At 33.7% G+C, this 27,084-nt stretch overlaps 1 protein-coding gene across 2 annotated transcripts in view; it reads right to left on the bottom strand.

The window, feature by feature from the left end:
* The window catches only part of LOC148309788 (uncharacterized), a 175,365-nt gene that overhangs the window by 80,596 nt on the left and 67,685 nt on the right, over positions 1–27,084 (bottom strand). Inside the window, exon 2 of one of the 2 annotated variants that reach the window (XM_088259501.1) lies at positions 13,683–13,802. The exons of the other annotated variant lie outside the window; for it this stretch is intronic. Coding sequence (XP_088115627.1) covers positions 13,683–13,802 — 120 coding nt within the window. The remainder of the gene's footprint in view (positions 1–13,682; positions 13,803–27,084) is intronic. 2 annotated transcript variants of the gene reach the window in all.

A 27,084-nucleotide genomic window follows, 5' to 3' on the forward strand; every position in this document is an offset into this window, starting at 1 on the left:
GGGCTTACGACCGTCATAGGCTGGTTTAAGTGATCACTTTACACACGTGTAACATTCACCAATTCTACCCATTATTGACAACCACACTACTCAAATTCTTGGAAGTTCTATATATATGAACCAATTTAGAAACCTTGTTCATGAATCACTAGAACTTCACTAGAAAAAAAAAAAAAAATAAAAAAAAAATAATAATAATAATAATAATATGAAGATGACTCCTGTAATTGGAGATAATCCAGATTTTGTGAACAAGTATTTGGACACACTCAAAATGTTGTAAATAAATTATCTGGTCAAATTATAAGCTTAATAATAAAAATGAAAATGGTATTTTCTGGCGTTTCTCATGTGTGTGATTATAATCCAGGATTCGGATCTCACATACTAATATAAGAGTTTCTGCTTAATAAAAAGCTTCTTTACATCTCACCAATAGATGTCTCTAGTGAAGTTCTAGTGATTCATGAACAAGGTTTCTAAATTGGTTCATATATATAGAACTTCCAAGAATTTGAGTAGTGTGGTTGTCAATAATGGGTAGAATTGGTGAATGTTACACGTGTGTAAAGTGATCACTTAAACCAGCCTATGACGGTCGTAAGCCCCGTAAATGCCCAGACTTCCATATTCTTCTTCATCTTTGATGAGATGTCAAAAAATAATATGAAGATGACTCCTGTAATTGGAGATAATCCAGATTTTGTGAACAAGTATTTGGACACACTCAAAATGTTGTAAACAATAATAATCAATTTTGATTATTTATATAGAGCCATTTTCGTAAGATACTACCTGAAAGGTGCTGCACTGTGATAATTATACACTTATTTACTTGTTTATAATTAAGGAAATGGCAAAGTAGTATTTTGGGAGAAATTTCTTGTATCATAAACTCTACTTACGTATACGAGTGCTAAATATGTTCGTGTACGAATATTCTGTTTACCTGACTTGGATCGGCGATTTTTCGATTCTTCGAGGTCGAATGTTCTCAGTTACCGCGGATAATCGGCGCTGTACAGTATTTGCGTTGATATTTCATATTTATTTACTAACGAAGGGAGATCATTCGTTGATCTCGGCTTTCGGAGGAGAGTCGGAGGAGAGAGAGAGAGACGAGGGAAGGGAGTCCAACTGATAGGGTAACCGGTTTTGGAACCGAACCGCAGCGGGCGCGGGACGACATGCTTCGGAACTGCGCCGCTCCGCTCGGGCCCGATAAAAACAAAGCCAAAAGTCCCGTGCGATTGAAAATCTCAAATCTCGCGTTGCTCGGCGAAACTCGCCACTCCGCGGAGCGAAAAAGACGCAACACGATCGGGTTTCGAAGAAAGGCGGGCGGAGAGTTAGGATCGTTTGGTGATGAAAATTAACAACCAAATTTATGCCGAGAATGACCTTGGATATGTCAGCGTACAGAGCTTAAAGCTCAATTCAAAATACTGAATACCGAACGCGAAAAATTATTACAGTAACGATGTGATTTTTTGATTCCGTAACAAGAAAAATATATTAAAGATTAGATGATTTAATATATGCATCTTTATAAATGAATGGTGCACGAATGGATAACATAGCATGGAATGCTCTTCCACTATGAAACTGAGAATGAGATAACTTAATTTTTTTAAACGCGTATGTTCTTCAAAATAACCCCAGGTTTTTTATTACAATTTTAACAGGATAATCAATTCATCCTGTAGTTAGTATATTATAAGGATGACACCAATTATTATCACTATAGCCAGGAAAGGATTTTACGAGTTTTTAACGCTTCTAGCTAAATATGGATTGATTAACTCAAGTTTAAGAGTAAGTGATATAGCGTATAACATTATCAAATTATTATTATTATTTACATTCGTTTCAAAGCTTCGAGCGTACTAAAGGAAACCAACAAATATGTATAACGCCAACAGCGTTGCAATAAATTTGCTTAGCAATTAAATAAATACAATCGAGTTACAACAATTTATTGCTCTATGAGTAGTGTAAACATATCTGACAAGATTTGACAAATAGACGAGTGGGCTTCGTTGATAAATGCGGTGCTGGACAGCTCTTTCGGGCAGGATTCGATCAAACGGATCAAGTGTTGGTGCCAGTGAACGAGTAACAAAATTCATTCGTTCCCGCAGTATCAAAAATGGACATTAAAACAAACGATTCCTTTCCGCAAAGCGCCGCTAAGTTAATCAGATATTAGCGAAAATATCGGGAAAAGCAATAGAGGCAGACTTGTGCAAAGAAAAAGTGGCGCCAGAGAGCGGAATATAATGAATTATTTATTGACTACAACAAGGCCTGACTTTTGAAAGTGCAAACGCCAAGAAAACCAGATAAATCCATACACACAGTCGTATATATCTGGGAATATATATGTTCATAGGTGCCTTCCAACACAAAGTCTTAGAATATTAATGGTTTTATATTGAGGCAATTCATAAAACGTCTCTCTGTCCAGGTATTATCATTAATTTTACCGTCTTTATAAAACGCGGCAAGGTTCGGAAGAAAAATTCGCAAAAATGAGAATAATTTATCGCTAAAAGTATTGTCCTTTTTAGGATATTAAGGAAATTGTCCAAAACTGCTAATATTGACGAAAAATGTCCCAAAAATAAACATAAATATTTTACGAAAACGACTTTGAAAATGAACAGTTCCAATAAATCACAATAATATCGGTTTATCCTTCAGAATGAATACGGTCGCTGTAGTTTATAGGGAGAATTGATGTATAGAGACTCGGAGACCGTTGTTCTTGTTAGCGGATTTGAGGACTGTCACATAAATTGAGAAGCTGTCCCTCGCGATTAACAGGTAGGTACTCGTGTATCGTGAATGCGACGGTGAAGCCATTTGCATTCATGCACATATTGTGCACAAGGTCTGATGAATGTGAATAAGTGCAGGTGGTGACACCGCATTATAATCAATTCTATGCCGAACAGCGGACTGCGGAGAGCAGTTATAAAGTGCCATACTAAAGTCTACAATTTTAAAATATTACAGTATATCTTTGATGTTTGGTCTATTAACAAAAAGTGCTAAGTTGTTTCTTTTTGTACTTCGAACACATGTGGAAAAAGATGTTTTACAAATACTGTCAAATGTTAGATACATCCTAAAAAATAGTTTTTAATTACGATATGCGCAATTAATTATCAAAACACATAACAACCTCAAAGGCATCTAAAATGCTTGTAGGCAAAAAACACTTTTTTATATGTAAAAAATAATGAATATTGAAAATTGTTATTAAAGAAACTATTCAGAGGTACCAAATACAGAGAAAAACTATGTCAAGTGGGTTATTTTCACTTATAACTAAATATTATATAATATTCAGCATTCCATATAGGAACATGTTACTTTGACCTTTCCTGTATAGAAGAGCCTCGATATCGCTGACATTTATCAATGATGGATAATAAAATTTGATATGTAATATATTTGATATAATGTCCATAAAGGGAGTTGAAACAGTATAAAATTGAAAAAAATAAAATTATAAATAATAAACAAATCTTCTTCATTACACCTCGAATGGGGAAATTTGTCCAAAAAAAATCAAGTCGATTTTATTTGGCAATTCGTAAAACACCTTAATTGACTTTTAGACTAACGACGTTCATTTTTCATAACGATATAATTTCAGACGCATCCACGTCTTATTATTTTTGATAGTCAGCTAATATCAGCTGTTATATGCCACTTTTTTGCTGTCCTGGTGGGAGTCAATATTCGATTGTAGAAAAAAATATACATTGCACCGCAATCGAGAAATATTAAATAGAGATAAACTATAAAAAAAATACTTAGGATTTAAACGTATTATTTTTTCACAATTCAGTTATACAATAAACCAATAGAAAAGCCAATACAAAAGAGAAAATTCATAAAATATTGTAGAAGTATGGATATAAATCATCATTGAAAATATCTTAACGAAGGAGGCTGCGTTCGCTTTGTTTTTTTTTTTAACTTGTGGGCGTAAGCGACAGTAATTTACTGGAGAATATGACGATTTTAATTTGGAAGAAGGTAGGATACAGGGAGTAATGTCTGGCCTAATATCTTTATTTGTATGGAGTTTTCGTTTCAAGGTCAAATTTTAACGGCATTTGTGAATACGTCTATATGAGAGCTTTCTCATATACAATATTTTTTATTAGCCTTCGATGTTTTACCGGTAAGGATTCGATTTTATATTCTGATTAGTCCAACTACTAACAAAAGTTTGGTAAATGAAACGGGAGAATCAAAGTTACAATCATAGGTTGTAACTGTTACACGCTCGTGGGAATAAAACGGGCGTTTTTTGCCGTCTAAGTTAGCAAAGCCGGTCAAGGACTACATCTCGCGTGGAACGCTAAACGCGAAGACAGCTCGATGTGAATAGATACTTGTTCAATAGTACACCTTGAGAATGAGGCGACCGATCAAAATATACATACACCGTTGAAAATTCGCGAAAAAAATGTATAATAACTAAGGCTGAATAGAGAATGTCAAAACTGTTTTTTCAGTCACGTTTTTGGCGATTGAAAATTTGGGTCAACAAGAAACTCGGCAAACAAATCTTATAATACTGTAAAAATATTCAAATATCATTATTCCAATCCAATTAGGGAGCATTTAAAAAAATATATTGAGAACAAATTTCGCACAATGCGAAATGCTAATAACGACACAATCGCAGCGGTTAATTATTCATATTGAACATCCTCCGTTTATTTTTCAATCGTAAAATTTACATTCGTAAAATTTACCACGGACATCTAATTTGGGAAGCACCGAGGCAACATATCCAAAGAATGTAGTGACACCAAGCATGAATCGTAATATTTAACCGATATTTTAAGTTAAATTTATCTAAAGTATTTATATAAAGTTCTCAAAAAACATGTAGCACTTATTTTTAAAATGTTTTTAGTAAACGTTTTTGGTAAAATGTGAGTTTCTTATCGTCGTAAATTTTACAATAGTTCCCTATTAAGCTTCATTGAAACAAGTCCCGAGGTCTAGGGTTAAATTACACCACCTTATATGACTGAATTTTATAACTAACTAACTAACTAACCAACCACCACGCCGCTTCCCCGCAGGGGTAGGCAGAGAGAATAGAACGCCACACCACTCTGTCTTTGCAAACATTCTTCGCCTCTTCCACGTTCATGCATCTCCTCATACATACTGAATTTTATTGATTTAAAAAATGATTTTCCCAGCTTCCATTTCCCGGCGAAGGATTAAAAATAAATATATGTAAAAAAGGCTTATTTTTTATCCCTTTTGTAACTTATTCCCCACGCAATCGTTGGATGAGAAGAAATGAATGCATTAGACTGCAGCCTAATATATGACTAAGATAATAAAATGGTTATTACAATTCGATATTTGTGATTAATACATTACTGGCAGGTGTCTGTTGGAGAATTCGATATGCTGAAACGCAACATGTACGTTATACGATAATTACGAATTAATTATTAATTACTGCAGAAAAAAGCTATAAAAAAGATTAATGAGTATGTCAAATACATCATAATTTCTGACGTACGTATTCGCAATTCATCAATGTGTCTACGTAAATGTGCGGTACAGATGATTCCCACACATGTCTCACGTAATCTTCCTTCGCGAAAAAAAATATTTGCGCAACAAATCCAGTGAATATTGAACGAGCACATAATCTAACCAGCAGAAGACTCTAATCGATCAAATTCAATTACAGTCAAAATTACATTACAAGACACGTTAATTGCTGGAGTCAATATTTTTCACGAGAAGGGTTTTAATTGAATCCCACACAAGCAAGTTAGTTGCCAGCGATGTCCGTAGTCTGTACGTATTAAAATAAAATATTTTCGATACTCGTTCGGGCGAATTTGAGCGGTCGCTACCTGGGTACAAATAATGGCACAAGGGCTGTGAATTGTTTATGAGCCAACATGACCTCTATTGCTTTTGTCCAAAAAATGTAACAAGTACTTTTGATATTAACAACTCGGCAGATGTGAAAGTAATGGAGTATGAATAAATGATATGTAATTTACATACACGCCAGGTATTATTAAAAAACGAAATAACGTGTAGTACCTTGATTAAATTTATTAACGTGTAATTTGTAATGAATTATGCATCTTCTAATACTAGTTGCCTCGTGTATTTTAATCACGATTATTTTATCAAATTTACAAAGTTGTGGGTTGAATGGTGGCCTACTTGTATACCTAATGAATATAAATCATAAAGATTTAACCCTTTGTTAGTATATAAATCAACGTAGGTATGACAAGACTTTAAAAAATTGTCAATCAATTACCAGTCAATTTATTTTCGTATAAGGAAAAATTGAGCGAAAATTGCTGAAAAAAACTGCAAGCGCAATAGTTATTGAAAGTAAACGTTAAAAATAATACTCATTAGTGTCATAATACGAGGATGAAAAATACGCATAAATGATAATAAATAAATAATTTTATTTCAACCGTATTGTACAATAATTAGTCGATAAATTACTTATTGCTTAGAAAAAACGGGTAACATTTGAATTGCATATTTCTATACAAATTTTATTTTCAGCTTTTGAAATAATGGTCCTGAATTTAAAACGCGGCAATGCGTCAAAAGGGTTAATAATAAATATAATCTGTATCTAATCTTGCATAAACATTACAAGGATGGTTAGTTTGAGTTGTTGTACACAACTATCGCGCAATCTCTTCATACAAGGACCATATTCGCCATGAATCGCAATTACATTAGAGCAGCGAAAGAAAAAAAAACGAGGGCATATTGGATTGTAATGCCACGCAACTTGTTAGTCTGTTCAACAAGTTTAGTTTCTCGATCGAGTCGCGATAAAACTAAGCAAAACGTTGCTGAAAATATTCCAAGTCGCGCCTTGACATACAAACTTCAAATAAAATTTTCAAGGATTTCGCCCGGTGAGGCTGCTTTGCCATACGGCAGGTCGGAAGGGGTGAAAAAATGTGAACCGAGGGTTGTAGCGAGGCCACGGTCAGGCATAACGGGCAACTCGAACGCAGGTTGGAATACTGAACGTTACAACATTTCAAGATCAAGGAGGGCGTATTTATGAGGACACCCGTATCATAATATCCAAAGAGAGAGGAAATGGTATCCTAAGGTTACAGTTATAGACGGAAATATTAACGTAGGTATCCAATGACAGTGATAGTACAAAATTTCTTTTTCGATTAGTGAATTTATCTAATATTTGTAAAAAAAGTATGATAAAGGATTATTTTTGAGACAGATTATTATTATTTAATATTATTATTATTAATAAATAGAAATTACTATTTAGTACACAAATTCATTGCCAAAACATCGTACATATCTTCGGACGATTCATTTTGCCGCTACCATAATTTGACTAAAGACCAGTGTTATTCACTTCCCCTCATTCATTGGTGGCTTTTTAATTTTCAAGAGTGTTCTGGACAGTGAATTTAGTGTTGTATCAGTTAAAATTGAGATACATACTAGATGAATTTGTAGATGAATCAATAATACTACGATTAGATCTAATCTAGTATAATTAAGGTCTTCACCAGGCTGGTGCAATAAATAAGATGCGTTCGCAGTCGGATAACCCGTCCGGGAGTTTTTCTAGCAATATGTGACACAGTAACATACAATACACAACACAGAACCAAGACACAGTCTGGATTTTTTCTGGGAAAGGTTTGTGGAGCATAAGAACACATGAGCCGATTAATTTATTATTGATCGGTCGCGTGTGTGCAGCTCACGCGCTAACAGGATGCTGGAAGAGTATCGGGGACACGCCAACAAAGGCTTTTAGATGACGAGAGAAAATGGACGTTGCAACGAAAGAAATTCCTAAATCCAGAACAATGAAATTTGAGTCAATCACTTTAAATAGTTAATGTAACTAGAAAATTTAAATAATCCTTTGAAATAAGTTAAAAAGTCATGAATACTATTATTGATGATGATTCTTCGACAACCCTCTCCTGCATTAACCTCTCAAATGAGGTCTTAAAAAAGCGAAGTCAAAAGTACTACAAAATCGTTAAAAATTTACTTATGTTACAATTTTTACAGTAAATTATTTTAAGATTTGCTTGATCACTCAAAATATTTTTACAAAAAACGACTGTTGGCGGAAAATTCGATACGTTTGCAAACGATGTAACGAAGACCCAATGTGCCCAATGAATGTTTTGAAGATTTTCACGCATATGAAATCAGTTTTATTCTAATATTATTATTGTGTTCAGTAAACATAATTGTCATACTAGAATAAAGAAATACATTTTATTTTGCCTATTCGTGTATTTTTTTAACATTGTAATAAAAATGTTTAAATAACATATTATGCTCAACCAAAAGAAATAAGTCTCCCATGAGAGCATTCTGAAATTCCTTAAAAATACATTTAAAAAAAGCTTCTATGTCTAATTACCTACATAAATTCCACACTAGAGATTTTTATACCAATTAAAAAAGTACGAGGGGTTAAAATAATAAAGATGAGCTTTTGAAAAATTATTTCATTGGAATCTGAAAATATTCGAATTTCCAGTAGAATTTACGCAGTACGTTTTGAACAAATAAAGATTGAATCACGGTTATGTTACACGGAAAAACAACAAAAAATAAAATAAACCCAAACGATAAACGGTGCAACGAGTCGAGATAAATTAGGAGAACAAAACTGAATTATTTATTGTCCTTGTAAACCTGCAATCACCATTAACTTTTTTTAGTAATCATTTTCCTTCCATTAGCATACACCCAAACCTCATTTTAATCTAAATGTAATTATTTTCAGTTTCTTTTCTTTTCCTCAGTTCCATTTGCACATTTTTTAAAAGAGTCATTTTAGCTATTACGATATGCTATTCTGCAAAGTTTTGGTCAGATGTAATATTGTTTTTTTTTATTAATGTATAAATCGATCGTAATAATGAGAAATAACCGTCAATTATCACACACGGAGAAAATTATATTGACATTAACTGCTAACTAAAAAAAAGACACTCCATCAAAAACTCATCATGTAGATACGACCATTGGTCAAACGAAAGCCAGCGAGTATATTGCAATTTGTAATACAACCACCTTTAGGTAGAGCGAGTAGATTATGATACCGATTGTTACGCTTACGTAATAAAATAATCTACTATAAGAAAAAAATACTACACGAGAAGTCAAATATAGCGCAAACAATAAACAAAGAATGATAAATACAGGTAAGTATTGATTTATTAATTATTATTATTTTCTTTCCTCGAGGGACTTGTACGTATAAGCTGTATAAAACTTAAGCTAATGCGAGCACGATACGTGACCCCGAATGCTGTTTGTCATTTTTGCTATTCTCTTTTTCCTTTCTTATAGTACCTTATTATCCCTCCTCGATTTCCTTATTCATATGGCAGTAATCTCGTTCACCCTCAGCATTTGTAGCATTTACATCATCTGCATCTCAACAAACATACTCTATCCCTACATCTTTAAATTCGGAGCGCAGGATTGATGATCCTGCCTTGATATATTAACGGTCGAGTTAATACCTCGTCGATTCTATGCGGTGCCTCATGCACCACTTTGATACGGATAATGGCCAGCATAATTATTATTACAGGTGGTAGTAAAGGGGAACGAATTGGAGTATAATGTATTGGCGATTGTTCATGTTTCATTTCAATTTCGATGTATTAAGATCAAAGTGAGTGGATCGAATGTTGGACACATATATTCTAGTACAAGTGTTCCGGATTGTGCAAGCCGTGCCGAGAAGCATAATAACGGTACTATGTTGCACAATAACACTCGCATAGGATGCTGCAGTGAAATATAGCAGGTCACTGGCCCATTCCGAGGGGCATGTAGGCCGCTGTGACATCCGCCCGATGGGCACTCAGTGTGCTACTACTACTACCACTATCACCATGCCGTTTCTCTGCAGGGTCAGGCAGAGAGGATGGAACGCCACACTCGACTGTCCTGATATAAATATACTATTAGCTTTGTTCACATCCATACATCTATATAGTCATACACGCCATCCGATTACGTGCACTATTGACACCACCAGATTTTAATGTGATTTTGATGAATTCTTGAAATACCCAAGACCCTTATTAATGAAATCAAATATTATAAAGCGAGCAATACTGCCCTAAAGGGATCCTCTAACGGGAACAATTGGAATATGGATTTTTCTTGACTTCCATAACTCCCATTTCCTCTAGGGTTAAATTTCTACTTACCCTTTTCGGCAGGAATACATTCGGAATTATTTAACCTTACCTGAAACAAACAAAAAAATATTAATAATTTATCCAGAGGTAACGTAAACGTTGAGTTAACAAAAATACACAGATTACAATGTAAATATATAACCACATTAATTATGTACATAAAAGGTTATTGCGATTTTGCAGTAGCTACAGAAATAATCAAAATGTAATGCAAAATTAAGATCGTGCCATGTTTTCATGAAATTGGCACAAACAGTAAATTAATAAAATAATCACAGCGAATAATAAACGTGAACAAAATAAATGCAAATCATAGTTTTGTTAAGAAGACCGAATATGGATGAATAATATCCAAATAACATGTACGATTTATTACACGTTGCCTGAATTCTTAATAATTTAACAATTTTCTCTCGAGATGCTCAGCGGATTGCCTGTAATAGGCGAAATAAGCAAATGTTTTTAAGCAGATCTTTTCGTTCGATAATATTGATCATAGATACAAAGACGTCATAAAACTGGTTTGATAATAAACGACTATTGCTGCCACAGTATGAAAATTCTCGAATCGTGTCGAAAACAGTTAACCTTTATTTGGCGCCTGTGGCGAAATTTCGTATCGCGCTCAAAGTGTAAAACTAAACACATTTATGGGTGTCATTATTTTCGAAAATAGCTTATTATTTTATAAAGTTTCTAGCAATAATATAGTAGTTATTGTACGTTAAGATTAAAGGAACGTTAAAAAATGGTGCTATAAATATCGCTGGAAAAATTATAAAATTACATAATACAAAATACAGCAATTTCAATAATCCAGCACATAAGAGGGATTTAACGTCCATTTCTCTGTTGGTTGAAAGTGCTATTTTGAATTTATCAGCAGGTTAGTTAGCTGGTTGTCCAATTCCGAGACACAACGAGCTTGCTGTTATCCTGGGAGCCGGGGTCAGGGAAAATTAATGAATTTTAACATTTTTTGTAAGTAAACATGATTAGTCGAATAAAAGGAAAATTTCATGCGATTTAACGACATTAATTTCATTGGTTCATGTCTATCTCAGGTGATATATATGGTTTATTTACTTTTCGGCTGGATTTACTTTACACAATTTTAATTTCAAATAAAAAAAATACTTTCATGTTTGAAATTTCACTTTATTCATAACGGAGTTGATTTTTGGCGTAATTTGAGTATCGTATTTGGCATCGAAATAAAAAATGATTTTTTTTCTAATTCAATACATTGTGATAGTTTCTTCCCTGTACCCTGCAAATATTGAGAAATTAAACGTGCAAATAATATTTGATCGGAAATCAATGAACCGTGAATCTTATTGTGTTGAACGGAACAATAAAATGAGATGGAATTAAAACATTATAAATGGCCGGCGATATAGAACAATTAATGGTTCGCCTGCAGAAAATATTCTGGGTGTGTACTGCTATTTGCTAAACACTTCTATAAGGAGAATATGACATCAACGGCGTTTAATCGATCCAAAGGGCGAGAGGTGCGGAACTCGAAGTTCTATAACGTAGATAATACAAACTTGCAGCTCATTTCATATTAAAACTATACAAATGGAGGCAATATTAAAATAATAATATTATCGGAACCATTTGTGCAAATGGCAGGGGTAAACAATATTTTGAATATGGATGATGATAGAGTTGGGTAAGATCCGGTCATTTAGAAGATTCGGTTCGGCAGATCGGTATCACGGATCACGGTATAAAGTGATCCGGTAATTAATACCGGATCAAAAGCAACCTGTTACAAACATCTAAAGCGAAGAGTCAGTTTAATAAGCCAGCGAATCAATGGATCATTAAATCAGTAAACCAGTAAATGAACGGGTCACCATTCGTTAACGAGATTCACTGAAAATTAAGATCCGGTCACTAGACGCTATATCTGAACGGATCATTCACGGATATGATCGGATCCGGTCGTTCGCGAACGAACCACGTCTATGTAATGATAATTGATACAAACATCTCAGCTGAATCAATGAAAAGATACATTTATTATAAATAAATTATTGAGACAAGTGCAAATAATACTGCAAATATCTTATAGTGAAAATGTCGATAGTATTATTTTACATACTAAATAATCCATTTTTATATACCTCGATGCGTGAATTTAAAGTCAATATAATATGCACACTTAATGTGTCATAAATTAATGTAATTCGAAAAGGTGACATTGAGCTGTGCGATAAGCATCCCGAATTTTAATGAAACGTATTTAAAACATCGACATCACAACAAATAAACATTAATCAAGTACAACATATAGCGGGTGATATACATAGTTATGAAACCTGCTCGACAACATCAAGATGCTCTCAAGAAAATAAAAACACATTCCTGTAGATGGTGAATAAAAACAATAAAACCCAAAATAATCGCCGCAAAAATAATGGCAGCACAAAAACAAAGCAGGCAAGCATGCACGCAGACTAGGGTGGCGAGTTATCCATCATACACGTAACGCGAAATACGAATATAACGTGACAAACCAGCAATACTGATGTGGTAGAGATAATCGGCTGTGAATATAGATAAAAAATATTATTGCATTCTAGATCAGTGAAGAAAATTACAGAATAATTGTTACGCGATCGATAAAAGAAGTCGATTATTGGCATTGCATCAAACTCTCGAGTGATTGCTTTCATTGAACCCACTGCCAAAACTTTACATCATTGCACTTCTATATTGTTGGACTCGTGACAAATGAAAAACTATATTTCAAATAAAATCGATGATGTTTACCAATTAAGTATTTATTTCCGACATTGGCTATCGGTTTCTTAAAATTTGACTACCCAATTAAACGCGAGTTGTAAAAAGCATCCACAGGCTTCTAAATGAGCATGTTTTTCTTGCACCTGAAGCGAAGAAAATGATTTCATCAATCGGCAATCACTTTGTGGTAATATTTATCCATTTTTAATTTTATGTTTTCCTTGGTAAATACCACTATTTATTAAAATCTATTGTGACACGTATTTCATTATCATTATTTTAAAACATCGTGTTTGAAAACGATGCGGTATGCATCGAAACACGTGTCGCAATAGATTTTAAGAAATAGTGTTATTTACCAAGTAAAGCTTAAAACGAAAAATGAAGAAAATAGTGTTTTCTTTAATGCTGATCTCATTGAGAATCGAACTTGGGACTTTTTTAAACTTATTGGTATAAAAACACAAACAATATATAAATATATATGCTAATATGGCGTTTAACACGGACATTTACAAGGGTTAAGTTGCCTCGAGTCGAGAGTGACATATTTAGAGTAGTGATTGGTCTGTGGAGTGATCACAAAGTGAAGTATTGCTTTCTACTATTGTATGGATAATTCGTCCCCAGCTACCGGCACATGGCGTTGCCTACCTGTGCGCGTAGTGGTCGGGGTGCGCTGCGGGCGGGGGCTGCGGGGTGGGGGCGCGCGACTGCGGGCTGCTGTCCGCCAGGGGCGCAGCCCCTCCCAGCGCGAGCGCCAGCCCGCTGAAGCTATGGGTAACACACACAAGTCAGATACCATTCTTCCTTCTCAGATTCAGATCATAGGACTGACGTTCGGCGATATAAGGGACTTGGAATTAAAAATAGTAATCTCCAAAATGCGTCATAACTTACAAACAGCGATTTCGTTTTCCTCCGACTTGGGTATAGTTTGGGGTAAGAAATATATCTAGGATTGTATAAAAATATGAAATAGTGTATTCATGCATTTTTTTCACATCATTCTCTTACAAACTTTGATTTGTCGTAATCACATTTTCAGTTTTTAGATATTGAGGTTAAAAACCGTCATGCGATGTCTGGGAAGTGTTTTCAGGTTCTTTGTGTTGCGCGCTATTTGATTTGCTGGCGAGTAGAAATTGATATCTTAAATATGATACATTAAAAGTTGTAATTGAAGTAAATTTTTAAACTTTGAATGTTTTATCAATATACTTCGCAGTCGCGGTACTGGCAGTCGACCGCTATCTACTAGTTTGATTCTAACGCTCTCAATTACTAACATATCACATTTGCTGCGGGAATTCATCTAAGGTTCCTTCTATTTGTAATGTAAAATGTACAGTAGATAATATAAAACTATGTTTTAATAATTCACTAACCATTAGAGTTAATTTTTCTATACCTAATTTAAAAGTGAAGTTTTCAGCATACCCCATTTTTTACCATGTAGGTATCTTCATCATACATTTCCGGGAACATAAGACATTCAGTTATTCAATAAGTCGCTGATTGATCAAATTTCATAAAATAGCAAGACGAAATATAATCAATGGGTTTATACAATAATAAATAAGTATATTAAACAACATGTTTCAGGCATCGCCAGAAACATCGGGATAACCGAATATTTTAACAATACTGAGAAGCGCTGTGGCAGCCTCTGGCATAAGTATTTATTCAAAGCTTATATAAATAAATGTAGCACAAGAAATCAATTGCCCGTCACCGATGAAGACACCGGTGACGGGTTTCTCGAGTGCACTCTTCACCCAAGTGAAGCACCTGTTCAAAAATTAAATATATTTACTTTTAACAAAAGAGAAATAAAAATATTCGAGAGTAAAAAATCAATTAGTTTGTTATTCAATGTTCAACTGCGATTTTAACGAACAAGCATTATTGGTAAAAATTAATAAAGGTTTTTTCAATTTTTTTTTTTACTTGGTACCATCATTATTACACACCGTATTTTAAATAAGTTTAAATTGTAGAGTTGTGTTCTTAGGACGTTGAAGGATGAGGAGAGGGTAGAAAGCTGCTTTTTCATCATTGAACATTGACTAAATGACATTTAGGCAAAGGCTGAATGACGTTGAATGATGCATCCAAATACGTGTAACAATAGATTTGAAGTCGTGGTATTTATCAAGTAAAATAAAATAAAAATAGATATTACCACAAAATGACGACCGAACCAATTAATTAAAACGTAAAATAGTTATTTTCGGAAACGTGCTGAAAATATGATACTAGCCTTCGACATAATTGATAAATCTGCAGAAAAATATGAGAACAACATTTGAAAAAAAAACATAATCAATTTTTCGGTGTGCTGAACAGAAATCGTAAAAAATGTGGCGATTATTTAATACGCAGAACACAGGCAATCAGTTTTCATGGACAATGCTTTTTTTAAAAATATAATTAATTTTTTGATTGATTTACTTTTGTCTTAAAATTACAATAAACATGGCAAAACTGTTATCAGACATGAATTACTATCAAAAGAGTACAGAAGGTGGATAATAATAATTGGTGTATCTTTATACTACTAGAAACACCAAATGTCCATTTTTACTGCTAAATATGTTTGAGTTTATCACCCCTACCGCTGAATCGTGCATTGCGTGATTGTTTAAGTTTTCAGTGTATATTTTTGGCGATTGATAATAATGAAAAAAAAACATTTCGTGGCTTCGAAACTGCAAATCTGCTAATATAAACTTTCAGTCTCTTCCGTTCGCACTTGCGAAGTGATTTACTATGCATTTCCTTGAATATTTTTTTACTTGTAAAAAGGAGGTGAAAATTTATACATTACTTTGTATTTACATTATTTTGTACAAAAAATTTTAAACAAAAGAAAATTATCACAACAAACGAACAAGGTTAGTTTAAATTACACCGAATCGATGTATCATTGGGGCTCCGACGGTTGAAAAAGTCGACATGTCGAATATCAGAATACAAAAAAAAATAGCACGGAAAAATGCCAGAAAGGGAACTATACATTTTTAAATTACAGCCATTAAATGAATGGTAATTAGACGTTTGGAAAATATCGATGTTAATAATATAATTGAACAATGTACCTAACTCGGCTCGAGCAAATGATTACGATCTCGCGGACTTGCGCAAGTTTTGGCAACAAATAAGCCCAAACTGCGGCAATCGGATATTTGTAAGTCCTTAACCCAAATGCGTCGTGCAAATTACCGCCTGCCAATCATAATCTACGGGCGGCATTATTTATCGTGAAAAATGGGGCGAAGGGGGGAAACTAAAGGGGGAATGGGGAAGAACGGGCGATCAGGACCGCCGTTGATTGGTCGACAAATTGACAACTACCTATTACTGCGTCGTTTGAGCGGAAAATTTGGCGTCTGCTATAGTAATGACAATATTGAGGTTATGGCAAAAAAAACGATTCCTGGAATTTTTATTGCGGTCAAATCTAAACGAACACTAAATGGTCAACTGAACAAGTGACAACTTTTTCAAATTTGGTGTCTAAGAACAAATATACAATATAATAACATTACATATTATTTATCAGTATTGAAGAAAAAACTTACTTGTTTATTTAATTTTTTATTTATTTGTAACTACCTGTGTTCTATAAAAACACTTAGAAGACAGTGGATTTTAAGAGTATAACGATCAATTGTGATAATGTTAATTTGTTGACTACGAATAAAAAATAAAATAAATTAAACACATTGAATGACACATAACTTAATATTCGTAAATTCGTTAATATTCGGCTATTTCGCATTTCGGGGCATTTTATAATCAAACCTCAGTACAGACTCTTGATAAATCTCGAGAGTCCATAATCTAGACATATGATCGATATTATAATAAGAAACGAGCTTTCAAAGGTGCAGCTATTGAAATGACGTAGTCAATAAATAAAAGTCATCAAAAAATCAATGCAAAGAACTTGAACTTAACATTCTTTATTTCCACCATATTCTGTACACGATGGTATGTACACATAGGGCACTGCATCTGATTTACGTGGCATATTAGCCGTCAATTACACTGAGATAAAAATATTAAGTTAAACCAGTTAAGGTTTAACATATTATTGCAAAAAAATTAGCTCTTAGTCTTAACTTATCAACTTTATTGCTCTACGTATTTAATTGTTATTTGCTAAATAAAAGTGTGATTGAAAAATAGTCTGATTATACATATCAATAGAATAGAGTCCTTCGGTAGAGTTGCTAACAAATAGAACATTTTAAAAAATGCACGAAGAGAAAACGCAATACGTTTGTCACGAGTCACGATTGCATTAAAACGCCAGTGTTTTCCAGCAGAGCTGCATAATATTTTATGATATAATGATCAAAGGGCGGAGTAGAAAGTCAATAAATATATACGTTTTATGCATAGAGAAACAAGGAATTCATTTTCACACAGCAAAAAATAAAATATGTTTTTTGTATTTACAAAAACAAATACTGGAATGTTTTATCGGACAAAGGTGAAAAACGCCCTAGTTGTATGGAAAGGTACTCACATAAACACATTTTTGGTAGTTTGACGAAAAATTTATACAGACCCAACAATTATTAAATATTTCATAAAAAATGTAATTTATAAAAACTAAAAACAAGACCTGAAGTCATATGGACAGACAACGCCATAAAAAGTAATCTACAGAATATACGGAACTGATTTCTGACAATTTCATTAATTGATTAGAATATTCAAACACGGTGTTTGAAAATGATGCGGAATGCATCGAAACACGTGTCACGATAGATTTTAAGAAAAAGTGGTATTTACCAAGTAAAACTTAAATTAAAAATACCAATAACAAACCTTTATTAACCAAAGTTAAAATCACGTTAATGCGACGATTACATTTGACGACTAATAGCATAGTTGATTGGAATTTTATGTTTTTGAATATACTGCAAAGACTTTTATTACTTTCTTCTCTAGAATATAAGATACTTAAAAAAAAACTGAAAACGCCCCTCTCTGAAGCGAGCGTTCATTCCGAATCCACTAACACCTGGTCCGATTCCGAAAGCTGCCGTAGTAATAATAGCCATGACATCATTCTGTTTTCTGTATTCTATACACGTGGGGCGGGGGGAGGGGGAGGGGGGCTGAGGGGGGTCCGCTCTCTAATGCCCGGCCGCTGCAGATCAGGAAAATAGACGAAGACGAAAACAATACTCAAAGAACACGATATCTCGAATCTGGAGGGCTAATTGCCTACATTGTAACACAGTGCATATTCGGGTACAATGCCACGGTGCTGGTGGTCTGAAAATTATAAACTGTGAAAAGTCGACGCAGAAAACTCGCTAATTCGCTTTTGTGAATTTCTCTGGTACTATCGATTGGGAATCGGAAACAAAAATAAAATTTGTTTTTATATTACAACCACTAATACGCTAATAATTATATTGAATACATAGACGGAAGATGTACCGTCCATGCGCCCATGCATTTGATGTAGAATTCGATTGAATCAGGTGTGCAGATGATCTAAAAAAAATGCCAGCTTCAGAAAATGAGACCTGCATATTAACTAGCAAAGAAGATTTTGAGAGAACCCTTCTTTGAATATAGATGACCACAGATTCATGAACAAGAATGATCTACTGTTTCACCCATATTGAGGTAAACGAGAGAAAATAAACTTTGTTGTATTCCTACACGTAACAAAAAGTGTGTTTTTGGATTTATAAATTGATCTCTAGGGTAAAATTATATATTTTTTACTGCCTCGTAACGTAAACCGGACGGAGTTAGATGAAGGATATGTATTAATTTTGAAACAATCCTATCCAGAGTCCTTATCATATGGGAATAAGGGATATCAGAGAATCTAATAAACTGCACTTGCAGGAATTCTATGCGTCGTAAGGGATCTTTGTTTCCGTATACAAATCTTTTAAAATGAAGTAAAAACATAAATTTAAATCAAAACCATCGGTTTTTTTCTAGGGATAAAAGACTATCAACAAATTACATAGTTTTTGGATACCATTTTTTTAATCGGAAGATTTAATACTGTTTTTCTAGATTCTTCTATCCGAGAATGTTTTACCGTTTGTATTTCACGATTTTGGCAAAAAAGAGATATCTGTTTATGTCTCCAGCGCAGTCTTTATAGTGAAGCAATCTGTCATAATTAGTACGTGATTTTGGAAATAAATATAATAGATTGAGACGCCAGATAAATCTAGGTTGGATGTTGATTGATGAGGCTACAAAAACATGTATAAAAATAAAGGAAATTTCCTATGAGTCCTGCTGAAACCAGATATATAATAAATAGGGTAGGTAGTAAAAATACCAGAAATAATAACAATATTGATTAGACGAACGTACGTGCACTTTAAAACAGAATACTTAAAGTCGAAATTGAAATGGAAGAAAAAAACTAAGGACCCTACAAAATTATACGGTCTACTGATAATACAGTCTGAGAATAATGTTTGCCCTTTGGGAACGGAGATGAGATCATGTGCCGTGCACCCACCAAACTTTATTGTACAAAGAAAACACAAAAAGAAATTATGAAATTTGGGTTAGGAGCGGCGCGAAAGTTAAACAAAATAAGCAAACAGAAGGCAGACGAGGAACGTTAACCCTGAAGAAGACTGCCAAATAAAGTAGAGGTGGACGATTCAAATAAATAAATATTTTAAAATGTGAGACCCTGAAAGATATGGAAACAGAAATATGGTCAGTTTCTTGAAAATACATCGAAAATAAAAGCTTTCACACGCGATAGTGTAAGAACCGAGAATAGACGTAACCATCTTCAGGTGAGCCAAAATAAATATTGCAAAATTGGAAACGATTCAATGATGACGTTTCACTAAAACACACAATACACGATTTAAAATCGTGATTGGTATTTTGTGCGAATATTTTCAAACAAATAAGAAATGTTTGTCCAAGGTGTTTGCACATTGGGGTACTTTAAATCAGTGATGTATCGAGAAATGTTTCATGACAAATTCAAACGTTAAATTGATAAACTTTAAAATACTAAGCTTTAGTAATACACTAAGCCGGGAAGAAAAAATATCCAATTAATATTGTTGGTGACATTTAAATAAAACTCATGCGAAATTAGTTAAGTTTTAAGGTACAACGTACCGTACTTTTTACTGAAAACATAAAAAAATAAGATGCAAAATATGAAGTGAATAATTAATAAACTTGGGAGAAAATACATAGCAGTTGGAGGGTTTGACGCATGTATCTTGTGCGTGTATATGGGCAAAAATGACGCGATCATGCAGTTAACCTTCAAACGAACAACTAAAAAACCCACTCGAAAAGCAAATGCAGTCCTTGAAAAAGGACAGTGAAGGTTAATGGTTTATTTAGCGAAGCAAAGCTTCTATGTCCAGATGAATAATCACAACTTGTCATCTCGACACGTCTAACGAATTAAGTAAAATCTGATTTGAACCTTTACGGGAAAATTTATTGAATTTTTCTATGCTTATTTTACGCCCAGTATTTAAATAATTAACAAATACCAAGGGATATTACATTTAGCACAATAATTTGTGTTTTTTCAATATATTGTAGTAGTTGTGCATTTTCGGTTTGCAATTATGTAGGTAGGTAAGAATAGGCAATATTTTTTAATAACTCATTTTCGTATTTTTTGTTGCTGTTTATTTGTTAGATTAACTTTATTCGTTAGACGTGCCGATGTTTTTAAAGCTCAAAATATAATCACTTCCATTCAGTTCGCAATTGCGGGCTAATTAAATTAAAATCAACGTTTTTTGTGCGCAAACAGGATTTTATTCAGTGTTGTACAAGCGCTGTTGTGACAAAAAATACGAGGATTACAAAACCGCAGGCAAAAAGTGGACGTAAACAAAGTTGTTATATGCTCGTACGTAGGCAGATAACTATTTATTTTATTATTATTATACATGTAATATTTCACATGTCGCTCACTCCTTTCAAGAACGTCATAAATCAAAAAACTTGCTTTTTCAGGAGAACGTTTTTAAAGTTTAAAAATATAATACAATGTATTAAAAATAAATATCAAGCCACTTATTGAACTTTTTTCTGAGCAACAGATATTTTTAGGTAAAACCTGAAGGTTTTTTCTCCATTTGAAAAATATTTAGTTTATTTAAAAAAATAATTAAACAATACCTTTTCTACAAAATTAAAAAACAACACTTTCTACCCTCTAGCGGGTAAATATTAAGTTAAAAATATGATTCTTTTTCTGGGGTATAGTACATTTTCTAGGCATTCTGAAAACATGCATAACTCAAAATTGACAATTTTTGATTTATGACGTTCTTGAAAGGAGTGAGCGATGTATGGTCCGCCGAATAAGTTGACGATGAAATAATGAAGCGAAAGGTTCTGGATGCTAGTGGCAATGCACTAAGATACATGTAACATACATGTATTGTGCATTGTACACCACGGTGGATGAGTATTGAAGCAGATACATACAATGTGGATACATAAAAGTCGTCTAGAGGGCACATAAAACAAAGCATGACAGGCAAAACAAGCCCATGCCAAAATGTGTGCTGTTTAATCAAATCGTATTTTTTAAATCTCGCAAAATATTCAAGACTAAACACAAACATTGAGGAAAATAGTACGAAGTAATATTAATCACCGGATAAAGCAACATTTTACCCGAGACTGATTTCTTAATCTTGTTTATTGGATTTAATTAATCAATGTTATATCTGTTAATCTATAGCTAGGGAAATCGCCAAAGTTATATAGCTAAACGTTACATCATAACAATTTATAGTCATGTCATTTTGAAGTAATTGCTGAGAAGGAAATAATCGAGTCATAAGGCATATTAAATTAATTAGCCGAAAAATGTTGATAAATTACATCCGATTCTTCTCTTTTCTTCATTAAGCATTTATAATATGGAACTAAAATGTGTTATTGTTTTACTTATTACGGGTTGATACTTAATATCGAATTTTAATGATAAAAAACATCCATGTTATCGTGTTATGTTCTCCTTGAAGAGTTGTAAACATTAACGAATCGTAAAACAGATATGGTAAGCACTCTATATGAGTTATTTGCAAGTTATCAATAAACGTTATTTATTTTCAATATTGTTTCGTTGTATTTTAAAGGACACAATTCTATTGATCTCGGTGACGAGACCCTGGGGTGAATAAAAATGATCGTTACTGGTGAAGTCATTTTTAAAACAGATCGAGTGACGCACTAACTGCAATTTTAGTCATTAATTCACAAACGTCAGCATTGATGAACACGTTATTAACACTCGCAATCATTGTCTGGCGAAAATGACGAATAAAGAATATTATTCCTATATAATATAACTTCCATATGAGTATCTATTTTGAAATAAAAATAGATAACCCAAAACTGAGTTGTAACATACACAAGAAATGTATTATTTTTTACAATATCTTCGTGTGAAAATTATGTGGTTACACATAAATTTTTCCATATTTTTAAAGATACATCGACAAAATATTATTATTATTATTTGACGCCATTATATAGACATAGTAATTAGAAAGTATTGTATTATGATTCGTTTCGTGTACACATATTTTTTTACACGTATGTAGACAGTATACAAAACTTGTGCAAAAATTACAACGTGTGGCGTACAATTTGAATATGCGGGCGGAGAGGCAAACGTATGTTGGGATCGCAAACAAGGTGAAAATATAACCGCTTTCGTTTTAGAAAATATGCTAAATAATATATTGGGTTTCGCTTTTAACCGCGCGTATTAATAAGCTGCATAAACAGCTACAGACAGACAGGCCGGAGAGAAAAAAAATGAGTGAGCGTTTTCCTCCAAAACTGAATGCGTGCTCGCGAGTTTGCAACAAACAGGTTTCGCGAAGAGCATAAAACATCCTGTGGAAGGAAGGATAACAAAAGTGCAAACATTTGACGGGTCTGTACAGAATACAGATAAGTGTTTGGCTAACTAAAACCAAGTATGGTGTAGTCGTTTCCACTTCTATAATATACTGACACGAAATAATATATACTTAGTATGTACAATTATGTGGATATTTTAACACGTTAGCGCTGGGACGTCGAATCCGACGGGATTTGATTTTTCTCAAGTTTATTGTTTATAATGATAGGACGATTTTTAAAATCCAATATTATTCATGCGGTAGTTCCATATTGACGAATTTTTCGTTGAGGGCTAGGTTTGAAATATACATCGGGCAACTAAATATTGTACAATAAGTACAACTAATTACAAATTAAAATATTTAAAGAGCTCTTTCGAGGAACAACCTGCAAAGCTTCCATTTTTAGAGGCTTATCTGCAGGTAGGACAGTAAGAATAGGGAAGGTAAATGTGGAAAATATATCACAAACACTTGGACCAGTTGAAAATAAATATTTATTGAGTTTATTTTGCAATTTGCGGGAATCGAATGCGTTCCATTTGTCGGTGAATCCAAGAATAAGTAAATCGTTTTCGATTCTTCCATCTCGTCCTACAAATGATTCACCATTTGATTTATCCGGTTCCAATGAACGGATCACTCAAGTGATACAGATCCACTCTAGATCCGGATCTTACATACCTCTTATACACAGAGCTGTATTGTACTGTACGGTTTCAAGGTGAGGTGAGAATGATATCATAGGTTTATAACCCGATGTTTTCGCAAAATGAAGCAATCACCTCGCAGTCTCGTGGACAAAGTGATAAATCAAATTAGCGAAGATGGGTATAATTGCGATCCATGATTATTTACAATAGCAGATTAGAGTGGAAGTTAGCGGACGCGTCGAGAGTGATATGTAGTGCAACCTTTGGTTTGGCCGCGCTCCAAGATGTGCCACAGTGCCGAAGTCGGATCCGATCAGCCGAAAATACACCCGAAGATGACAGTCGATCACCATGAAATTAAATGGGACAACCACCGGAGCGCGAGATCGCGAATTTCTCACACCCGTTGGAGCCGTACAGCCGACATTAGATGTGACATACTTACGGGACATTAAAAATAGCGATTTACGCGATCTCCTCTAGAGGCCTCCGAGCGGAGTCTCTAGTATTACCGCTGGTATATTGGTAAATTATACTTTTATTCTTTATTGGTCGCGAGATCATAAATCGCCTAGGAAATATCCCAACAAGTCGTGACAACCTTTGATAATTTTGCGCGGGTTTGTGCAAGGATCAATAATTTATTGGAGCCGGATAAAAATTGCTTTAGCAAAATTAAATTATAAAATAAAATAAAAATGCGGGGTACGACATTTAATGTAATTTTATGTATGCATAAAAAGGTAGGTACCATGGAATTTGGCCTTCTCTGTGGCATTTTTTTATTATTATTTTTTAAACTTGAATAATATATATTTTTTGAATATTATTTTACAAATATTCTACTTGATTTGTAGATCTTAAATTAAAAACCTACTTCAACATTAATTTTTTATTTTTGCCAACATACTTCAATTAAAGTGTAAAGTATTACACCTACGCCAAATGCAATACTTAAAGGGTGCTTTAACTTTATTCGACATTCTGTGTTATGAGCCGAAATCGTCGATCGTTACGAATATCAGCATTTAAACAAATTAATATGCTCGACCGCCATTACAAAACGAGTCTCGCAAACTGATTAGCGATTGATTTGTCAAGTATTGAGACGGGGGGTATGCTCTTGCATATATAATATGGCTAATTTTACGAGAATAAATGGAGATTTTCTGATTAAGGTCTTCCTCGCTGTTTCTTGGAAGCCTAATGTTTCATAAATCGGGATCTTCATATTAAGGACTCAGCGAAAAGAAAACAAACAATGGAAAATCACAACCATTGTTGTGTTGTTTTTCATCTTATTTTAGCACGAACTATCGACCTTTCCATTTCGCGGCATAATAAAAGGCTGCGGAGCGCATTAGGACTGAAAGTAAATAAAACAAACAATCGAATATAATTCGTAAAGACATTCATGCGGTCACAATGGTTGTAGATTATTCCGTGGCACATAATTGCCTTTCTAGGCGGTCATTTAGCAAAGCCGGGTCCATTAATCGTTTCCATAGAAAAACTTGGCGTGGCCTGGGCTACATATAATACTGGAGAAATACTAATATACATTCTTTGCGTGCTTACGATGATGTGTATACCAGTGTTGGTGCCTTTAGAACAGTAGGCCACTAATGGATTAACTCTGGAATATCCGAGGCAAAAACGACAAAATTACTTAAGAAATAATCAATTTTACGAGTCTGATGTCTGCTAGATGGAAGGCTTTGGTCAATATTTTTGGTGTGTCCAAATCTTTGTTTAAATTTGGGTTGCTCATCTTAGGAGTTATTTTTTACATTTTGATATCTCAACAGAGATGAAGAATGGGGAAGTCTGGGTATTTACAAGGCTTATGACCTACATCTGACCATACATAAAAATAAAAGCTTTCTAAAAAAAACAACAAATGACGCCGTGAACTCAATCATGAAGCGACATGAGATTTATGACATATGTATGAGTTCCAAAAAAAATAGTAATATGGCTTTTAATCATGGGTAGAATGGTGAATGTAACACGTGTGTAAAGTTATTACTTAACCTTCCGATGACAGGGCATAAGCCCTGTAAATACCCAGACTTCCATATTCTTATTCATCTATGTTGAGATGTCAAAATGCAAAACTGTAGATCTCTGTTAACGCGACATTTAACTAAGACACTACTCGGCTGTCCAAACTCAAAACACAGTAAGAGACATTTTTTTTAAGTACGTTTTTTTTTGCATTTTCGGACTAAGTAGATGCTACTTAGTCCAAAAATGCAAAAAAAACGTACTACAAAAAAAATGTCCCTTAACTGTGTTTTAAGTTTGGACAGCCGTACTGATGAACGGGTAATAATATTTCATAATTTTTCTCACGAAATTAAGGTTATTATTATGTACTTCGAAAAATTCGAATTTACTAATAAAAGATTTTTGTGTAACTCCAAATCCAATTTTTTAATGTTATAATTTTAACTCGTTTTAGAGAAGGTTTCCTTGCAAGAAATTATTTTAGAATGTAGCTACGGTAGGTAACTTAATTTCGGAATTTATAAGTTTCTTTTTGGATTGGTGGATAAATCTAAGTTTACTTTCAAGACTCTAAATCACTACTCAGCTTAGTTATGAATTTAATACTTTTCGAAGGTTCGTGTAGAGTTAATACTATAACGACACATACACAAGTAGCCGCTACACACATTACCATCTATTTTGAGAGCATTTAAATATTAATGTTCAAAAGAAAATTTTGTAATAAAACCTATTTCAATTATAACCTTGTAATTTCTCTTGGATCGGTTGACATTTGATTCGAAATACTGTTTCTATGGCAGGTACAGGTACAGGTAACTCACGCCACGTAATTTCTAGTGAGTCATATGACTAGGTCAATGTGGCATTGGGGTAAGGGTGACCACTTATTAGCGAATCGCACGAGAAAGTTTTCTCGGTAAAGGGCACAAAAATAGCGCAGCATTTCACCGGCAAAATAGCACTAGCTATGAAAACTCGATAAAAAAGGTCTCCAATTCTCCGTTACCATATGGCTATTTAAAAATATGACCGATAGTCTCAAGAAAAGAAACACTAACTAAAGCTTAAATTTATTTTAAAAAAAATATACATCACGTGTAGCTTTATTTTAGTTAGAAGTTTATGCAAGTATTTTTTTTAAAAACTTTAATACAAATTTATTTTTAATTTATTTGGTGTAATACAGTTTGCGAGTTTAAAAATATTTCTAGAATCTAGAAACAGGCTTATTTTACGACTAGTTACATTTCTTGATTTTCTAAATAATTTTAATTTAATTGTAAACAAGAGGTAGGCAAGATCCGTTCATTTAGAAGATTCGAATAAGTTGATCTGCATCACAAATAAAATGTTCACTAAAACCGGATCTAGTGAACGATGGACTTACTTATGAAACCTTATTATATTCTCCAACTTGTTCTTGCCGAAATATTTTGTGATCCGATCAATTGGGATACGATCATTCACTGT

Source organism: Brachycentrus maculatus, unplaced genomic scaffold (assembly GCF_059751285.1).
Source record: "Brachycentrus maculatus isolate JH-2025_06_01 unplaced genomic scaffold, ASM5975128v1 h1tg000117l, whole genome shotgun sequence".
NCBI classification, from domain to species: domain Eukaryota; kingdom Metazoa; phylum Arthropoda; class Insecta; order Trichoptera; family Brachycentridae; genus Brachycentrus; species Brachycentrus maculatus.